Source organism: Bos indicus x Bos taurus, chromosome 10 (genome assembly GCF_003369695.1).
Source record: "Bos indicus x Bos taurus breed Angus x Brahman F1 hybrid chromosome 10, Bos_hybrid_MaternalHap_v2.0, whole genome shotgun sequence".
Lineage (NCBI taxonomy): Eukaryota > Metazoa > Chordata > Mammalia > Artiodactyla > Bovidae > Bos > Bos indicus x Bos taurus.
Window position 1 is genome coordinate 44,446,097 of NC_040085.1, and position 19,213 is coordinate 44,465,309.

Genomic DNA, 19,213 nt, shown 5'->3' on the forward strand with positions numbered 1-19,213 from the left:
GAGTTGTATTTGGATTCCTTTTTCTTTTGTGTGTATGTATCTATTGTAGATTTTCAGTTTGCAGTTACCATGAGTTGCTGGTCTTTTAATTTCAAATGTGTTTCCATTTTCCTGCATTTGTACTCTACTCATGGTTGCTGGTCTTTTAATTTCAAATGTGTTTCCATTTCCTGCATTTGTACTCTACTCATGGTTGCTGGATTTGGTATCATATTTGTGTGTCAGTGATTTCCTACTTTTACTGTATGTTTACCTTTACCTGTGAACTTGCCAGTCATAATTTTCTTGTTTCTAGTTGCAGTCTTTTCTTTTCCACGAAGAGAAGTTCCTTTATCAACTGGTCTGGTGGCCCTGAATTCTCTTAGCTGTTGCTTATCTGTGAGGCTTTTGATTTTGCTGTCAAATCTGAATGAGAGCTTTGCTGGGTAAAGTATCCCTGGTTGTCGGCTCTTCCCTTTCATCGCTTTAAATGTACTGTGCCACTCCCTGCTGCAGAGTTTCTGCTGAAAAATTAGCTGATAGCCCTACAGGATTTCTCTTGCATTTCATTTGTTGTTTTCCCCTTGTTTTTAATATTTATTCTTCATCTTAAATTTTGTCAGTTTGATTACTGTGGGTCTTGGTGTATTCCTCTTTGGGTTTATACTAAATGGGACTCTGCTTCCTGGACTTAGGGATGTCTTTTTTTTTCTTTCCCATATTAGGGATATTTTCAGCTACTACCTCTTCAAATGCTTACTCAGGTCCTGTCTCTCTTTTCTCCTAGAACCCCTATAATGTGAATGCTAGTGCATCTGTTTTTGTCCCAGAGGTCTCTTAAACTGTCCTCATTTTTTGTTTTCATTCTTCTGTTTATTCTGCTCCATGGCATAAATTTCCACCATTCTGTCTTCCAGCTCACTTCTCTGTTCTTCTGCATCATTTAGTCTGCTGTCGATTCCTTCTGGAGTATTTATCATTTCATTTTATTGTATTGTTAATTTTAGTTCATTTCTTCTTTAGATCTTCTAGGTCTTTGTTAAACATTTCTTACATCTTCTTGGCCTGTGCCTCCATTCTTTTTTCAGGATCTTGAATCATCTTTACTATCATTACTCTGAATTATTTTTTGAGTAGATTGCCTATCTCCCCCTCTGGGGCTTTACCTTGTTCCTGCATCTGGGACATATTTCTCTCCTGTCTCATTTTATCTGACTTTTTGTGATTGCAGTTTCTCTTCCACAGGCTGCAGAGCTGTAGTTCTTATTTCTGCTGTCTGCTCCCTTCTGGATGAGGCTGATCTAAGAGACTTTTACAAGCCTTCTGATGGGAAGGACTGGTTCCTGACCATTGGTGGGTAGAGCTGCATCTTGTCCCTCTGCTGGACAGGGCCGTATCAAGGGGTGTGTTTAGTAGGCAACTGTAGGCTCAGAAAGACTTAGACAACCTGTCTGTCAGTGGGTGGGGCTGTGTTCCTGTCCTGTTGATAACTTGACCTGAGGTGTCCCCATACTGGGGCCTACAGGCTGTTTAATAAGAGTGTCAGCCTCCAGAAGGGCTCACACCAGTGAGTACTCTCCAGAACTCCTGCCACCCTTGTCTTTGTCCTCAAAATGAGCTCCCGACACTACTCACCTCTCTGAGCTGAGTACCAGCATGCAGGTCTGACCTAGTATCCTATGAGTATCCCAGTATCCTGGCTTCTTTGTGTGTGGATATAGAAAACTTGTTTTGGTATGTTGCAGTCGTTTAACTGTGATTTTGGTGTTTTTGAGCAAGGAAGTGAGCTCATGTCCTTCTGCTCTGCCATCTGGTCTCCCACCCCACAGTTTCTTTGTCCATTGCGTTTTTGCTGGACACTTAGGTTGCTTTCATATCTTGGCTGTTGGGAATATGTGAAGATGGGGGTGCGTGTGTCTTTCCCAGTTAGGGTTTTCTTTTTCTTTTGATGAGTGCCCTAAAGTGGAATTGGTGGGTCATATGGGAGTTCTATTTTACTTTTTTGAGAAACATCCATACTCTTTTCCATAGTGGTTGTACCAGTTTACATTCCTGTCAGCAAGTCACAAGGGTTCCCTTTAACCACATCCTCGCCAATACTTGCTATTGTCTTTTTTATAATAACTAATAGTATACATTGGAATATATTAAATAGACTATGTATTACATATGTAATTTATAATTTTTTTTACTGGGATTGTTTGGGGTTTTGCTATTGAGTTTTGTGTTTTTATATAGTTTGGATATCAGCCTCATATGAGATGTATGATTTGAAAATGTTCTCCCTCATTCAGTACATAGCCTATTCATTTTTTTATGGTTTCCTTTGTCGTGGATAAACTTTTTAGTATGATCCAATCCCACTTATTTATTTTTGCATTTATTGCTTTTGCTTCTGATGTCAGATTCAAAAAACCATCACCAAGCTCTGTATCAAGGAGCTTACCATCTCTGTTTTTTTCTAGGAGTTTTAGGGTTTTATGGTATTAGGTCTTATATTTCAAGCTTTTAATCCATTTTGAGTTTAGTTTTGTGTATGGTGTAATATAGTGGTCCGGTGTCATTCTTTTGTCATGAGGATGCGCAGTTTTCTAGCACCCTTTATTGAACAGACTGTCATTTCCCCATGTACAACATTCTTGTCTCCTTTATCATAAGTTAATCAACCATACACACACAGGTTTACTTCTGGGCCCTTTACTCGCTTGCATTCATCTGTACATCTGTTTTTATTGGCAGTGGCATCCTGTTTCCATTACGGTAGCTTCATTATAGAGTTAGATGTCAGCAGACATGATGCCTCCAACTTTGTCCTTCTTTTTCAAGATGGCTTTGGCATTTTGGGGTCTTTGTGGTTTCATATAAATTTTAGGATTGTTTGTTCTATGTCTTTGAAAAATGCCATTGGAATTTTGATAGGAATTGTGTTGAATCTGTAAATTGCTTTAGGTAGTATGGACATTTTAATAATATTGATTCTTCCAGTGCACATGCATGGAATTTCTGTTTATTTGTATCATATTCAGTTTCTTTCATCATTGTCTTGCAGTTTTCAATATCCATATCTTTTACCTCTTTGGCTAAATTTATTTCTATATAGTTTGTTCTTTTTGAGGCAGTTGCAAACAGGATTGTTTATTTCTCCTTTTGATAATTCATTAGTTCAGTTCAGTTCACTCACTCAGTCATGTCTGACTCTTTGCGACCCCATGAATCACAGCACGCCAGGCCTCCCTGTCCATCACCAACTCCCAGAGTTCACTCATACTCACGTCCATCGAGTCAGTGATGCCATCCAGCCATCCCATCCTCTGTCGTCCCCTTCTCCTCCTGCCCCTAGTCCCTCCCAGCATCAGAGTCTTTTCCAATGAGTCAGCTCTACACATGAGGTGGCCAGAGTATTGGAGTTTCAGCTTTAGCATCAGTCCTTCCAGTGAACACCCAGGACTGATTTCCTTTAGAATGGACTGGTTGGATCTCCTTGCAGTCCAAGGGACTCTCAAGAGTCTTCTCCAACACCACAGTAAAAAAGTATCAATTCTTCAGCGCTCAGCTTTCTTCATTTCTAGGTAACTCTTGGACTTATCTTAAATGGGAAATGGGGAGGACACAAGATTCTATACTCTACTTTTGTCAAGTTCATATCTTCCTAGTGGTACTCCTTGCCCTCTCTGTCCCCCTAACCTACCCCACACATTATGCTTACTGGTTTTTTGCCTTCATTTATTTTTTGAACAGATGTTTAATTTCCTTCCATCATGTGCCAGGTAGTGTTCGTTCTCAATGCCTGGTTTACTTCAGTAAACAAAAGCAGATAAAAGCCCTTGCTCTGGTAGGTTTTACGTTCTGCTGGAGGATGCAGAAAAGTAAACATAAAATAAGAAAACTGTATAATGTTTTAGAAGGTCATGGTGCCATCAAAGAAATAGAGCAGAGTGAGGGACATTGAGAGCTGCAGAGTGGAGTGGGGGTGGGATTTTAAATATGTGGTCTGTTTAGGCCCCATTAAGTTCTTAAGGGGATTAAGAAAACCAAGTGGATATCCAGGGGAAGCTAATTCCAGGCAGAAAAGACAGCTGTCACAAAGGCTTACATAGGCAGGAACGTATATGTCATGTTCTAAGAAAAATAAGGAAGCCATTGTGTCTGGAGAAGGGCAAGAACAAGGGGGAGATGGTGGATGAGGTCATTGAGATAATAGGTGGTGGTGTTCAGTCACCAAGTCGTGTCTCACTTTTTCGTGACCCCATGGACCGCAGCACACCAGGCTTCCCTGTCCCTCACCATCTCCTGGAGTTTGCCCAAGTTCATGTCCATTGAATCTGTGGTACCATCCAGCCATCTCATCTTCTATCACTCTGTTCTTCTATTTTCAGTCTTTCCCAGTGACGAAGTCTTTTCCAGTGAGTCAGCTGTTCATATCAGGTGGACAAAGTATTGGAGTTTCAGCTTCAGCATCAATCCTTCCAATAAATATTCAGGGTTGATTTCCTTTAGGATTGATTGGTTTAATCTCCTTGCAGTCAAGGGACCTTCAGGGGTCTTCTCCAGCACCACAGTTCAAAAGCATCAATTCTTTAGCACTCTGCCTTCATTATTGTCCAGCTCTCATATCCATACATGACTACCGGAAAGACCATAGCATAGCCTTGACAATACGGACCTCAGTCGGCAAGGTAGTGTCTTCGCTTTTTAACACACTCTCTAGGTTTGTCATAGCTTTCCTGCCAAGAAGCAGTCATCTTCTGATTTCATGGAGGCAGTCACCATCCACAGTGATTTTAGAGCTCAAGAAGAGGAAATCTGTCAGTGCTTCCACCTTTTTTTCCCCTTCTAATTGCCATGAAGTGATGGGACCTGATGCTATGATCTTAATTTTTCCATGATCTTAATTTTTTTAACATTGAGTTTTAAGCCAGCATTTTCTCTCTCCTCCACCCTCATCAAGAGGGTCTTAAGTTCCTTTTCACTTTCTGCCAAGCGTGTGTGTAGAGTGGTGTCATCTGCATATCTAAAGTTGTTGATATTTCTCCTGGCTGTCTTGATTCCAGCTTGTAACTCATCCAGCCCGTCATTTTGCGTGATGTGCTTTGCATATAAGTTAAATAAACAGGGTGACAGTAAACAGCCTTGTCGTACTCCTTTCTTAATTCTGAACCAGTCCGTTGTTCCATACAAGGTTCTAACTTGTTTCTTGACCCACATACAGGTTTCTCAGGAAATAGGTAAAATGGTCTGGTGTTCCCATCTCTTTAAGAATTTTGCAGTTTGTTATGATCCACACAAAGGCTTTAGTATAGTCAGTGAAACAGAGGTAGATATTTTTCTGAAATTCCCTTGCTTTTCTCTAAGATCCAGCAAATGTTGGCAATTTGGTCTTTGGTTCCTCTGCCTTTTCTGAACCCAGCTTGCAAGATCTGCACTTTCTCAGTTCACAAACTGCTGAACCCTGGCTTGGAGGATTTTGAGCATAACCTTACTAGCATGGGAGATGAGTGCAATTGCCTGGTGGTTTGAACATTCGTTAGTGCTGCCCTTCTTGGGAATGGGATGAGGATTGACCTTTTCCAGTCCTGTGGCCACTGTGGGGTTTTCCAAATTTGCTGACACAATGAGTGCAGCACTATACTAGCATCATCTTTTAAGATTTTAAATAGCTCAGCTGCAATTCCATCAGCTCCACTAGCTTTATTGGCAGCAGTGCTTCCTAAGGCCCACTTGACTTCACATCCAGGATGTCTGGCTCTGAGTGAAAGACTACACCATCAGGGTTATCCAGATCATTAACATCTTTTTAGTACAGTTCTTCTGTGTATTTTCATCTCGCCTTGATTACTTCTGCTTCTATTAGATCTTTACTATTTCTGTCCTTTATTGTGCCCATCTTTGGATGAAATGTGCCTTCAGTATTTCCAATTTTCTTGGAGAGATCTCGTCTAACCCTTTCTGTTGTTACCTTCTGTTTTTATGAAGGTAGTTTTTATGAACAGTTTTTTACGCACAGTTCATTGAAGGCCTTGTCATCTCTCCATGCTATTCTCTGGAACTCTGCGTTTAGTTGGGGGTACCTTTCCCTTTCTCCCTTGATTTTCACTTCTCTTCTTTCTTCAGCTGTTTGTAAAGCCTCCTCAGACAACCACTTTGCCTTCTTGCATTTCTTTTTCTTTGGGATGGTTTTGATCAGTATTACAGCTATGTTCAGTATTATGGTTTATCCTATTTATTATGTTTTCTTCAGTATTATGGTTTATTATCCTGTAGAGTGTTACGGACCTCTGTCCAAAGTTCTTCAGGCACTCTGTTTACTAGATCTAATCCCTTGAATCTATTCGTTACCTCCACTGTATATTCATAGGAGATTTAAGTCATACCTTACTGGACTAGTGGTTTTCCCCGCTTTCTTTAGCTTAAGCCTGAATTTTGCTGTGAGGAGCTAGCTGATGGTCTGATCCACAGTCAGCTCCAAGTCTTGTTTTTTCTGACTATATACAACTTTTCCATCTTCAGCTATGAGGAATGTTATCAGTCTGATTTCGGTATTGACCATTTGGTGATATCCATGTGGAGAGTCATCTCTTGTGTTGCTGAAAAAGGGTGTTTGCTATGACAATTGAATTCTCTTGGCTGAATTCGGTTATCCTTTGTCTTGCTTCATTTTGTATTCAAGGCCAAACTCGTCTGTTACTCCCAAGTATCTCTTGACTTCCTACTTTTGCATTCCAGTCCCCTATGATGAACAGGACATCTTTTTTTGGTGTTAATTCTAGGAGGTCTTCATAGAACTAATCAGCTTCAGCTTCTTCAGCATCAGTGGTTGGGGCAGAGATTTGGATTACTGTGATATTGAATGGTTTGGCTTGAAACAAACCAAGATGATTCTGTCATTTTGACGGTTACACGAAAGTACTGCATTTCAGACTCTTTTGTTGACTATGAGGGCTACTCCATTTCTTCTATGGGATTCTTGCCCACAGTAGTAGATATAATGGTTGTCTGAATTAAATTCACACATTCCCATCCATTTTAGTTCACTGATTCCTAAAATGTCGATGTTTCCTCTTGCCATCTTCTGCTTGACCATGTCCAGTTTACCTTGATTCGTGGACCTAACATTCCAGGTTCCTCTGCAGTACTTGTTCTTTACAGCATTGGATGGTACTTTCATCACCAGACACATCCACAACTGAGTGCCATTTCCACTCGGGCCTAGCCGCGTCGTTCTCTCTGGAGCTGTTAGTAGGTGTCCTCTGCTCTTCCCCAGTAGTATGTTGGACATCTTCTGACCTCGGGGGCTCATCTTCCATGTCATATCTTTTTGCCTTTTTATACAGTCTGTGAGGTTCTCACAGCAGGTATACTGGAGTGGTTTGCCATTCCCTCCAGTGGCTAACATTTTGTTGGAACTCTCCACTATCACCTGTCCAACTTGGGTGGCGCTACATGAGAGTTCTGCACAAAGAAGAGAAATACTGTGTTCCAAAAGAGCACCTGACCGCTGAATTGGGATTAGAATGTAGAAGGCAAGCATGGAAACCAGGAAACCAGTTAGGAAGCTATTTTAGTAATCCCGTGACAGTTACAGTGGCAGACATCAGGGTGATGAGAGTACAAACGGTGAAAAACGGCTGGATTCCGAATGCATATTGAAAGTAGAGTTACCAGGTTATGCTAGAGATTGGATGTGGAGGTAAGATGGCCAGACCAAGGGTAGGAAAAGGTGGTCAGGAATATCTTCACAGGTTTTTGCCTAAGCCCATAGAGGTATGGAGTTTGATCAACTCAGACAGGAAAGACAACAAATAGAGATGCTGAGTAGGCAGTTGGATCCAGGAATGAGTCCAGGGCAAGGTCTTTGCTAGTATACGAATTTGGGGATCATCAGCAATGGTGTGTAAAGCCATGAGACAGAGTGATAGCAGCAAGGAATGAGTGTACACAGAAAGTCAGAGAACCAAGGCGGTGTCTTGTGAAATTATGAGTTGGGGGAGAAGAGCATCAACTAGCAAACGATATTGAGGAGGGACCAGTATATTTAAGAGAACGACCCTGAAAGTGTACTGTCCCACTAGCTAAGACAAGATCCTTTATCAAAGAGGAGCGAACATTCAGCTTTGCCAAATGCTTAAGTCTGATGAGAACTAAGAGTTGAGGATTTTTGGTTGTATCATTGCCAGTGATAACCTTCACAATCTGTTTCATTTAATGCTTGAGGCAAAACCTTAAGGAGTAAATTTAAGAGAAAATGTGAGAAAAGGAATGAGAGACCATGAATACAAACAACTATTTGGCATTTTTGCTACATAGAGGAATAGAGAAAAAAAGAGGCTGGTGGGAAAAGCAAGTTGAGACTTTTTAAGATGAGAGAAATAGCTCCTGTTTGTTCCTGGGAAAGATCCATAGACAGGAATTTGATAGAGAAGGAATAATTGAATTCTTGAAACAATATCCTGTCCTAGAGAGGTTAGGACCTGGTACACAGGTTGTATCTAGGTAACAACATTGATAGTTTGACTTAATGACAAGCAGAGTATGCAGATACTGATAGGTGCTTAGATGTAGTTTTGAGAATTAAAGTTCTTACTGCTTCACTTCCTTCAGTAAAGTAGAAAACCTATTATAAATACACCTAATCGCAATACAATTTGCTATTGGCATTTTGACATATCACCAAGTTATTTATTCATGAACAGATACAGTATGAACAGAATTCATACTGTGTACTAGGCATTGCTCCAGATGATAAATATATAAGTGAATGAAAGTCCTATCTTTAGGGAACATCTGTTTTAGTGGGGATGGAAACCGGATAAGCATATTTATGTCAGCTTCAGCTACTGGTATGAATGAAGATGAAGCAGTGCAAAGGGAAAGGGGGGAAGTTCTTTTTTCTAGGTTGGTCACAAAAGTCATTTCTGATGAAGTAATACCTGAGCAGAGATGTGAATCAAATGAGAGTAAACCATGCAGGTATCTGCGCAGAACATTTGAACCAAAAAGAACAGCCAACGCCGAGGCCCTAAGCAAGAACATCTTGCCATGTTGAAGCAGAGCACTGGTACAGCTGAAGCAATCAGTGAGAGAGAGGGTAGAAGAAGTCAAGTTCCAGAGACATAGTGGAGGGCCCAGATCACTCAGGCCTTGAAAACCATTAGGAGGACTTTGGTTTTTACTTTGAAATAGGATGCTGCCATGAGAGGTTTTGATAGATGAGTGATATGATTTTATTTCTGTTTTAAAAGGTTCACTGTAACAACTCAAGGGGCAGGCAGGGGTGGGATAGGCAAGGGCAGAAAGAGGATGACCCCTTACTTGTCTATCACTGTAAATCTTAGTGACAGATGATGGTGATCTAGTACTAGCAGTGGAGATGGTCACGGTTGTCCGATTCTAGTTATATTCAGAAGGAATAGCTGAAAGGATTTGCTGATAGCTTGCATGCAGGATGTGAGAGGACTTGGCTGTAAGGTTTTGGAGCCATCTTTCTGGAAGACTAGATTTACTGTTAATTGAGGTAGGCAAACCAGGGGCAGAGGAGTTTTGAAGAAAGAATATCAAGGAATTTGGTTTTTGACAAATTTAATTTGATCTACTATTTGATATTTCCATCCAGTGTCAAGGACATCATTTTGTGTGTGGCAGCATGGACATATGAAAGGTCAGGACTGGCAAAAAGTTTGTGTGTCATCAGCAGATAAATACAATGTATTTAAAGTTGTAGCCTAGATAGGGTAATTAAGGGAGTAAACAAATACAGAGAAGACATAAGAAGCCTCGGGGTACTCAAGGCTTAGAAGTCAGGTTGCTGAGGAGCAGCCCACCAAAGGAAACAAGAAACTGTAGTGCCCAGTGTGGCGGGAGGAGAAGGCTGACTGTGGGGTCATAAAAGCCAGAGAAAAGACTCGGAGAAGGCAGGAGTGATCAGGTGTATCAGATGCTCACCAAGTATGTAATGAGAAGGCAGCTGTTATTTTTTGCTAAGTTTTACTTGAGGCTACTCTGTGTACAACTGTCTCCTTCTGTCCAAACTGAAAGTGTGACAAGGTCAGGGATCTTGCACGCAACATATGGTAGAAGCTCAGTATTTGCTGAATCTGTACTCCTCATCCTTCATCTCTTTCTAAACTTGTATTCAAGTACGTCCTTTACATTGCTGCCCATTTGTCTGACCTTTCCTACCTAGAAAGCTTCAGGGGCTCCCCTTACCTTCACTGGTAAAATTCTGGCACCTTTCCTGACAAATCCATCCATGTCATCTTGTTCAGCCTCGTGTCCTTTCCACTTCCTATTCATATACCTATACCCTAATATGGATCAACTTGTAGTTCTGTCTGTAGACTGGATGATTTCATCCTTCCGTGGCTTTACTCCTTCTGTTTTTTCAGCCTAAGGTGACTTTCCTCCTTTGCTTGGCTAAAGTCTAGCTTGAAGAATCAGGAAGTTTTTGTGAGCCAACTCATTCAATCAATCAGCTTCTGTATAGTCTCTGTCACAGTTCTTAATCTCTATTAAATTTCTTTTGTATGTCTTTTTTATGTTTACCTTCCCAAAAGTATAAATTATTTAAAATCAGAGTGTATCTTCATCTTCCTCTCCCATGATACCTATCACCGTGTTAACTTCTTGGTAGGCACTCTATAAATATTGCATTTTAAGAGAATAGGAAAATGAAGGGGAAGGCACACAAATGTGAGCTGGAGATGGAATCACTGCCTTGGCAGTAAGTGGGAAAAAATGGTACATGGTAAAGTCCAGAGTAGATCAAAAGGTAGATGTTTGAAAGAAATGATAAAGGTGTGCATTTATATATACATATACACACACACACTCTGTATAAAGGAGTGTAAATGCCTATGTTGAAATAGTAGAAAAATAGAAAAAGCGTTTTTAACCATTCCTTGTAATTCCTAAGTTAATATATAGTATATATAGTATGTGCTGAGTCACTCTGCTGCTGCTGCTAAGTCACTTCAGTCGTATCCAACTCTGTGCGACCCCATGGACTGCAGCCTACCAGGCTCCTCCGTCCATGGGATTTTCCAGGCAAGAGTACTGGAGTGGGGTGCCCTTGCCTTCTCCAGCTGAGTCACTCAGTCACTTCCAATTCTTTGTAATCCTTTGGACTGTAATCCACCAGGTTCCTCTTATCAGTGGGATTTTTCAGAATGCTAGAATAGGTTGCGATTTTCCTCCTCCAGGGGATCTTCCCGACCCAGGGATCGGACCCATGTCGCCTGTGTCTCCTCCATTGCAGGTAGATTCTTTACTCACTGAGCCATCAGGGAAGCCCAGTAATAGTGTATATTTGAATATATGAAGTAGACTGTATTACATATGTGATTTATAATGTTTTTTTTAATACTTTCATATTAAATTTTTAGGACATCAATGCAAGCCTGAATAAGAAAAGGAATTTCTCCCTCCTAAGCCATGGCATATCAGTTGTACAGAAATACCACATTGGGAAACAGTCTTCAGGAGAGCCTCGATGAGCTTATACAGGTGAGAGACTAAAAATCAACATTTTTATTTAGATGGATGTATAGTAATTCTTGTTCTCATAATTATGAAAATAGCATTATTGTGTGTAGCTTTAACTTTAGACAAGTTAATGCAAGTCTTGAGATGTAAATTAGAATTTTGAATTCATAATTTTAGGAAAATTAACATTTATACATAAACTTCTCATCCAAGAACATATTGTGTATTTTCATATATCTTGAACTTTGATGAATTTTATTAGATTTTTTTTTTTTAACATATTACTGATCCTACTGATCCCAAGTTTTTTCTCAGGACTTGATTCCTTCAGTTTATCAGTGAAAACTTCTTTCCAGATACTGTGAAGGAATGACAGACAAAGTTTTGTCCTGATGTTGTAACATCACTGTATGTTTTCTTTTCAAAATTATGTTTGTTTCAAGATAGTATAAGAAAATACTGTCAGGTTTTGCTTATTAATTGCCTGTCATTGCAAAGAAAGAACAAGGGATTCGAGTTTAGAGGCTCTGATTAAACTTAGTTAAATTTTAGATGATAACCCATGTATTTTTATTTGTCTTTAATGTTCTTCCCAAAGAGGATTCATGACCTTTATTTTTTCAGTCTCAACAGATTACCCCCCAACTTGCCCTTCAAGTTCTACTTCAGTTTGATAAGGCGATAAATGCAGCGCTGGCACAGAGGGTCAGGAACCGCGTCAACTTCAGGGTAAGGATATATTCTGAAATCTAGAGGCTGCACCATGGTTGTCACAAAAGTGATTTTTATAAAATACTTCCGTAGTTATTAATCATAAAAAGACATGACTTAATGAAACTTTAAAACTTGTTTTAGACCAACTGAATCCTGTTGTTTTATATTTAAATGATACGTCTACCAGTTCATCCACTTAATGTGAGACACACTTTTTAGATTTTTATTCCATTATTTCACAAATCAGCCTATATATGTTTGGCTACCTTCCTTGAAGAGTTACTGAGATGTCAGACGTCTGAAACAATATCTTCAGGATTGAAGGTAAGGGAGAGTAATCTCTAAGGATCAGTTATGATTTTTAAACTCTGGCCAGGGAAGTATAATGTAATTTCTAGAAACTTCATGTTGCGTCCCACCTACTCTTAGATAGCATGGCTTACTGGCAGACCTGTTGGCAAATAATGGGCTCTTCTGATAGCTAGGTCTCATAGGAATCATTTGTACTTTGAACAGTAAGACCAAACCAAACAATCTTAATTTGATAGTAAATTCGGATTAAAAAAGATATGAAAATCATCATATAAAAAGAACATAGATGTTAATTTGCATTTAAGAGAACATCAGTGTTTGGGGATTTTGGTTTTAGCTGGTGATGAAAAACACAAAAGACAAAATGCCATTTATTCAGCAAACATTTCAGTGCCCATTAGTACAAGGCATTGTTCTGGATATTGGGTATAAAAGGCAAAAGAAGACAAACAGGGCCACATTTGACTTATTTACATGAAGGGATAAAATCTGCATGTATTTTATATTTGTAAACAAGTCACACCAGTTTCACATGCCTAATAATTATCTAGAGTAAAATATGTCTTTATAAAATTTTATCAGTAGATTCTTGAACAGTAGTAATTCTGGCAAAGTTAGCTTTTTTTTGTACAGTCATATATATACATCTGTCTAGTTTGTTATTCAAAACTTGATCCTTTAAATTGAGCCATGATGGTACATAAACTTTAGCCCATGTAGAGAATTTGTTTATAGAGTCATAGGGTTCACAAGGTCTGAGAGATCATCTAGTTATTGTAGATTTCTAGTCTGGATCTGTTTAAAGGATTTAAAAAGTGTTCCTCAGTTATGCTGCTAAGTTGCTTCAGTCGTGTCTGACTCTTTGCGACCCCATAGACGGCAGCCCATCAGGCTCCACCGTCCCTGGGATTCTCCAGGCAAGAACACTGGAGCGGGTTGCCATTTCCTTCTCCAATGCAGGAAAGTGAAAAGTCAAAGTGAAGTCGCTTAGTCGTTGCCGACTCTTAGCAACCCCATGGACTGGAGCCTACCAGGCTCCTCCATCCATGGGATTTTTTCCAGGCAAGAGTACTGGAGTGGGGTGCCATTGTCTTCTCCGTACTCAGTTATAGATATATGTAAAACAAAAAGTGGGAAAAATGTATAGTAAAGATACAGTGTAACCACATATCATCTGTAAGGAATATTTTGAATATAAAGTATTGAATTTCAGCATATTTGAATGTTCACATGCTAATCGTAAATCACAGTGACCTACCTAGTTCACATTATTGACACAGCTACCACCGACTGGAAATGACAGTAACCTACACATTCATAGGATCGTGGATTATACACACACTCAGGGATGCCAGAAATGAACACTGAAGTTGGCATTTGGTTTTTCAGCCTTCCAAAAGCCTCAAACTATAGTCAAAAGAACAGATCTAATTAAAAAATTTTTTTTACACTTACAACTTTGTGTCTTTTTACTTAACAGTATGTTCTGAGTGATTTTCAATGCATTAATCTCACTCCTACTGAAATTTCTCTTGCCAGGTTACTTATTGATAAATCCAGTGTACAATCAGTAATACTGTTGATTAATCTCTTAAAATTCATACTTCCCTTGAAACCATACTGTTCTAGCTTTCCTTCTATTCTCTGACCCCTCTCTCAGGCTCCTTTGTAGTTTTCCTGCTGTCTCTGTCACTTAATTGTTGGTTTTCCTAAGGGGTTATCTAGGGCTTCACATATGCTCCTTTCATGATCTCATCCAGTCTTTGACTTTAAAGCTGATAGTCTCCCATACTTGCTTTTACAGTCCAGCTGTGCACTGGATACAGTAAGTTGTAACTCAAACTCAAATTTAACTTTCCTCTCAAACCAGCTTTTTCTGGCTTGTTACAGGAGCCAGAAACTTGGGACTAACAGAGACTTCTCTCTTCACTATCCAACCATATCCAGTTGGTTGTCAAGTTTTGACAGATCCATCTTTTAAAACCTCTCCACTTCTCAGGACCCTTTGCTCCTGCTATTTCCCAGCCTCTCTCACCTGTTTGACACAGCCAGCTATAGCTTTTTAGGGGCTCCTTCCTCCAGTCACACTCCCCTGTTGTCTGGTCTTCATGCCATCACCAAAAATGCAATTTTAGTACATTACTCCTCTGCTTGAGATCCTTCACTGACCTCCTGATACCCTCAGGATATGAAAGCTTTCCCAAGGTTCATGATCTCTTTTACCTTAGGACCTCCTGTCATATTCTGGTTTCTGGAACTTCTTATCCCATACCAGGTATTTGTCTTCATTGCTGCTGTCCCACCTTTGTTTCCTTGACTCCTTAGTCTTTGGAACGCAAGCGTCCTCTGTCCTGTCTTCTGCTATACTCCAAGTAACTCATGCTTACATAGCACTTCACGCTACGTATTTACTTGTTTTAACGATCCTCCCTGCTCAGCTAAACCTCCTGAGTGGCAGGGATCATATGTCTATTGTTTACCATTGTATCCTTAGCACCTAGGATGGTAATTATTCCTATTATTTAATGAATTTAGTAAACTGAGTCATAACCATTATAGTTACCCTAGTCATCCTAACTTTGTAAGACATTAGTGAGAACTCACATTTTTGGTATTACAGGTAACGCTGCAGGGAACAGTTTTGTGCTGAATTTTTTTTCTGGTTTGAAGGTTTTAGGCATGTAAGTGTCTTATCACATACTAAATTTCAGTGTTTTGTGAATCCATGTGCATGTGTATGTCTCTCAGGTTTTGATTATACTCTGCTAGCATTCATCCTTGCACCATCACACTCTTCAGAAAGACCTTTTTAATGTTCAGACACATATTTTTCCTAAAAGAAATAAATTAGAATGTCAGTTGCACAGGACAATAATGTTATCTTAGTGGCTAATATAGTAATGTTTCTAGGAATTCCATGCATTTGTACAAATTTGGAGAATTAACATACACAATAAAATAGGTTGCTTTCTTAAAATAGTTTCATAAAAATTCAAATACATTTTCATAATTTCACCACATGAGGGCAGTAGAAATACAAATTCAAATTTCCCTTCAGATTTCAGGTGAGTAATTTGCAGGCTCTTCCAGTGCTGGAAATAGTCTGCTAACTAAAATAAACTCTTACCTTGGCATATTTCTCTATGATTTTTTTTAAGTAATAGTATGGTATTTTAACACTTAGCTTGCTTGCTGTATTTTCCTTAATTTTCATCCTATTTTGAGAATTATGTACTTGTAGCTAGGACTTCATAAGTTGTCTGGAGAAAAATGTGAGGGGGCAAAAATGACTTCATGGTTTGCCTCAATGTTTTGTTTTAAAGGGCTCTCTAAATACATACAGATTCTGCGATAACGTGTGGACTTTTGTATTGAATGATGTTGAATTCAGAGAGGTGACAGAACTTATTAAAGTGGATAAAGTGAAAATTGTAGCCTGTGATGGTAAAAGTAAGTGTCTACCCTAATTACTGTGAAAGCAAAACTACTTGAAATCTTGTTTTCATGCGTCTTTAGACAATCATCTGAAAGTAAGGGGGAAAGTTGGCTAATGATCTACTCCCAGCTAGAGACCTGGCTCCTTTCTCAGATTCTAAATTCTAGATCTCAAATAGTCCTCTTACTAACTTTAGGTATAAACATTTCATATGACACATAGACTACTTGCACAGGTTGAATTTGTGTTGGGGGAAAGGGGAACAAATTAGTAAGCTTTTCTTCCCTATTTCTGTTACAGGTTTGAAGTATTTCTCAAGCTTTTTCTTTTTCCTTAAGTGTTTAATTTCAACAATTTATCCTATGGTTTCTGTGTTACTGAATAGCTATACATTTTAAAGTGATTATTTAAAATCTTTTAAATAATTATAAGAGCCCCATCACTCATAAGGGTAAACATCTAGTCTTCTCATCTGCTACTCACAGATATTTTCACAGCAGACCTAGGAACTTGTTCACGCCTTTAATGTTTCAGAAACTGTATGTCCCTGCTTTATGTCCCATGATTAAATTCAATTAGCAAAAATAAATGTATAAATTGTATTTTAAATATACTTACTTTTACTTTGTATTCTGAACAGTTTGCATTTAAAGCAATTATTCCTGAAATTCAATAGAAAAGACTGTTACATTCCAAGAAGGGGACTTGTGAAAAGCAAGAGAAAGACAAGTGTGGAGAGCAAAACCCTACATTTCTTGGGTTATAGGTTAGGTTTTTATTGTTATAATTTGGGTTTCAAAGAAACGCTCTAATCACTGAAAAGATATAAAGACAGAAAACCACACAGAAGAAAAGACATCATTTGTAACATCATCTGGAGATAACGTATCACTTGAGTATATAATCGTCTAGCCTTCATTTATATATATCTTTATAGTAATACTCATTTGTGAATACATCGTTTTTCACACAGTTCATTAACTGTTGTTCTCTTAAGCCTGATTTTTGATAGCTGCCTGAAATTATACCTTTCTCCCTTTTTTAAAGAAATTGTGTTTTCCAGATGTCAGAGTCTAAAATGAGCAATGTTACAGTGGCTTGTATGTTTCAGAAGGTTAACTAGAAATAATCATTCTAAGAACTTTAGGATAACTTTACATAGTTATCATATACATTGGTCCTTGTTATAACAACAACAAAAGTCTGTTTAAAAATAGCTCCTGGATCACAAGTGATAACATTTCTGTGTATGTCAGATAATATATTTTTTCCCCAAGTCTGTCTTATAATTTAGGCTGATAGCATCCTTATAACCCTTAAGTTTTCAAACTTTTACTATAGGATTTTAGCATTACTGTGTAATTTCTAGACCTCTACCAAAATGAGTTAATTATATGGATCAGCATCCTGATGGAAATTTTCTATCTGTACTCTCCTGTAGCCACATCTGATATTAAGCACTTGGAATGGGTTAGGGTAGCTGAGATAGTTAATGGTCTCATATATATTAGTTAACTTGAAGCACATGTGCCTAGCCAGTGGCTACCATATTGGACAGCACAGTTATAGACTAGCAGAGTGTCGGTTTCAATTATTTGAAACGTATTTAATAACCAAAAAGTCAGTGAAGGCCCCTGAGCAAACTTAATATCAAAGACTCCATGTAAACATATGTATTTTACTTATAAATGGTCCTTAAAGTATATTTCTCTTGCTTCTTAAAAATAAAAGATATATCTTATTTTCTCAAACTTCAGTGGATGTAAAGTACAAAGCAGCCTTACCTCCTTCGGTGGCTTCTGAGGAGCCTGCTGCACTTACAGCACAGTATAAGTGATTGCTCTTCAAAGAAGAAATTGTTGAGTATTCAAGAAAAGTTTAGATTGTGTTCCGTGTTCCTCTATGTCAGCAGAAAAAAACAGTCATTAAAATATAAATGGCTGTGGCAGTTAGAGGTAGGAGATTAAGTAGTACCATTCCTAACTAGATAAATGCAGTGCTACTGTGAAATAAAACCATTTTTTCTACAGGTCAGCTATCTGAAATACAGTTCAGTTCCTAATAGAGAAGCAGAGAAAAAGTGATAGTGACTAGAATTTGGGGGTTTTTTTCCTCACCAGGAATTAAATACAAATTTCTTCTGATTATACATTATTGTCCTTTGTGGTTTTATTGGGAAAGTAGAGGACCTGAAAAAAAGTATATAAACCAAATGTAGTATGGCTTGATTTTTCTTAACATAAATATGGAGGCTAAAGGTTGACTCTCCCATTAAGGTAAAATGACATTTAAGTACAGAAGATACTACTGTGGTCAGCTTTTTGTCTCTGCTTCTTCACCACCGTTAGTTCCTGTTTTACTTTTGAAAGATTTTCTTGAAATATTTAAGTTGCTTCTTGAATTTACTCTTTCTCTCCTCTGTTTCCTAGATACTGGCTCGAATACTACAGAATGAATAGAAAAAAGAAATGGCTTTTTAATGCCATCCTGTTACTGTTCATCGCTTTTTGAAGAGAAGCATAGAAGAGACTTTTTTTTTTAATTTATTCTAGCATTGCAGAAATGACTACTCTGTGCTATACTATCAGAGAATTCCAATAGAAAGAAGCTCATAACTCTGTACCCTCTTTATTATACAGCATGAAGAAACAGAACTTTTTTTTTAATGACAAATCAAACATTGTTGCCTTCCTAGGACCATTCTTTAATAAATTCATTTTAAAACTCAATGTGAGTAATAACTGCTAGAGCCACTAAGCTCACAATATATGGATACTAGATAAGCATTTTGAAAGAGTACCATGTTCCTTGCAAAGGAAATTAGAACATGCGTTCATTTCAACAGAGTCAAGTTAGTTATCAGTTGCGAGTTCAGCTGATGAAAGCATTAGCAGGGGCAAAACCAGAATTCCAGACTGGAACTTTCCTTATAAAAATCTTTTTCAGAGTGCAAAAACAAGGGTAATCATTGTTGTGAAAAACTCAACTAAGAAAAAATTAGACCATCTTTAGACAGCTTATATAGCTAAAATAAGGGCTTCCCTTGTAGCTCAGCTGGTAAAGAATCCACCTGCAATGCAGGAGACCTGGATTCGACCCCTGGGTTGGAAAGATCCCCTGGAGAAGGGAAAGGCTACCCACTCCAGTATTCTGGCCTGGACAAATCCTGGTTGCAAAGAGTCGGACATGACTGAGTGACTTTCATAGCTAGAATAAAACCAAAAAACCTATTTGCAACATCATAAAATAGTCTTCACATGACATGTAATTAAATTGGCCATAACAGTCAAGTTG

At 38.6% G+C, this 19,213-nt stretch overlaps 2 protein-coding genes and 1 long non-coding RNA gene across 3 annotated transcripts in view; 2 read left to right on the forward strand and 1 right to left on the reverse strand.

Moving 5' to 3' along the window:
- BNIP2 (BCL2 interacting protein 2) overlaps nt 1–18,648 on the forward strand; it is a 57,707-nt gene extending 39,059 nt beyond the window's left edge. Inside the window, exons 10-13 of the transcript XR_003513107.1 lie at nt 11,358–11,478; nt 12,082–12,186; nt 15,807–15,933; nt 18,349–18,648. The gene's annotated coding sequence lies outside the window, so the exon portion shown is untranslated. The remainder of the gene's footprint in view (nt 1–11,357; nt 11,479–12,081; nt 12,187–15,806; nt 15,934–18,348) is intronic.
- Nucleotides 1–18,648, forward strand: part of GTF2A2 (general transcription factor IIA subunit 2) — a 31,811-nt gene extending 13,163 nt beyond the window's left edge. Inside the window, exons 2-5 of the mRNA XM_027553866.1 lie at nt 11,358–11,478; nt 12,082–12,186; nt 15,807–15,933; nt 18,349–18,648. Coding sequence (XP_027409667.1) covers nt 11,407–11,478; nt 12,082–12,186; nt 15,807–15,933; nt 18,349–18,374 — 330 coding nt within the window. The 5' untranslated portion in view covers nt 11,358–11,406 and the 3' untranslated portion in view covers nt 18,375–18,648. The remainder of the gene's footprint in view (nt 1–11,357; nt 11,479–12,081; nt 12,187–15,806; nt 15,934–18,348) is intronic.
- On the reverse strand, nt 12,828–17,999 carry LOC113900266. The gene is made up of 3 exons (XR_003513108.1): nt 17,704–17,999; nt 16,538–16,581; nt 12,828–15,316 (listed from the first exon to the last, which is right to left on the reverse strand). It is a non-coding gene; the product is annotated as an uncharacterized LOC113900266 (long non-coding RNA).
- Nucleotides 18,649–19,213: the final 565 nt, after the last annotated feature.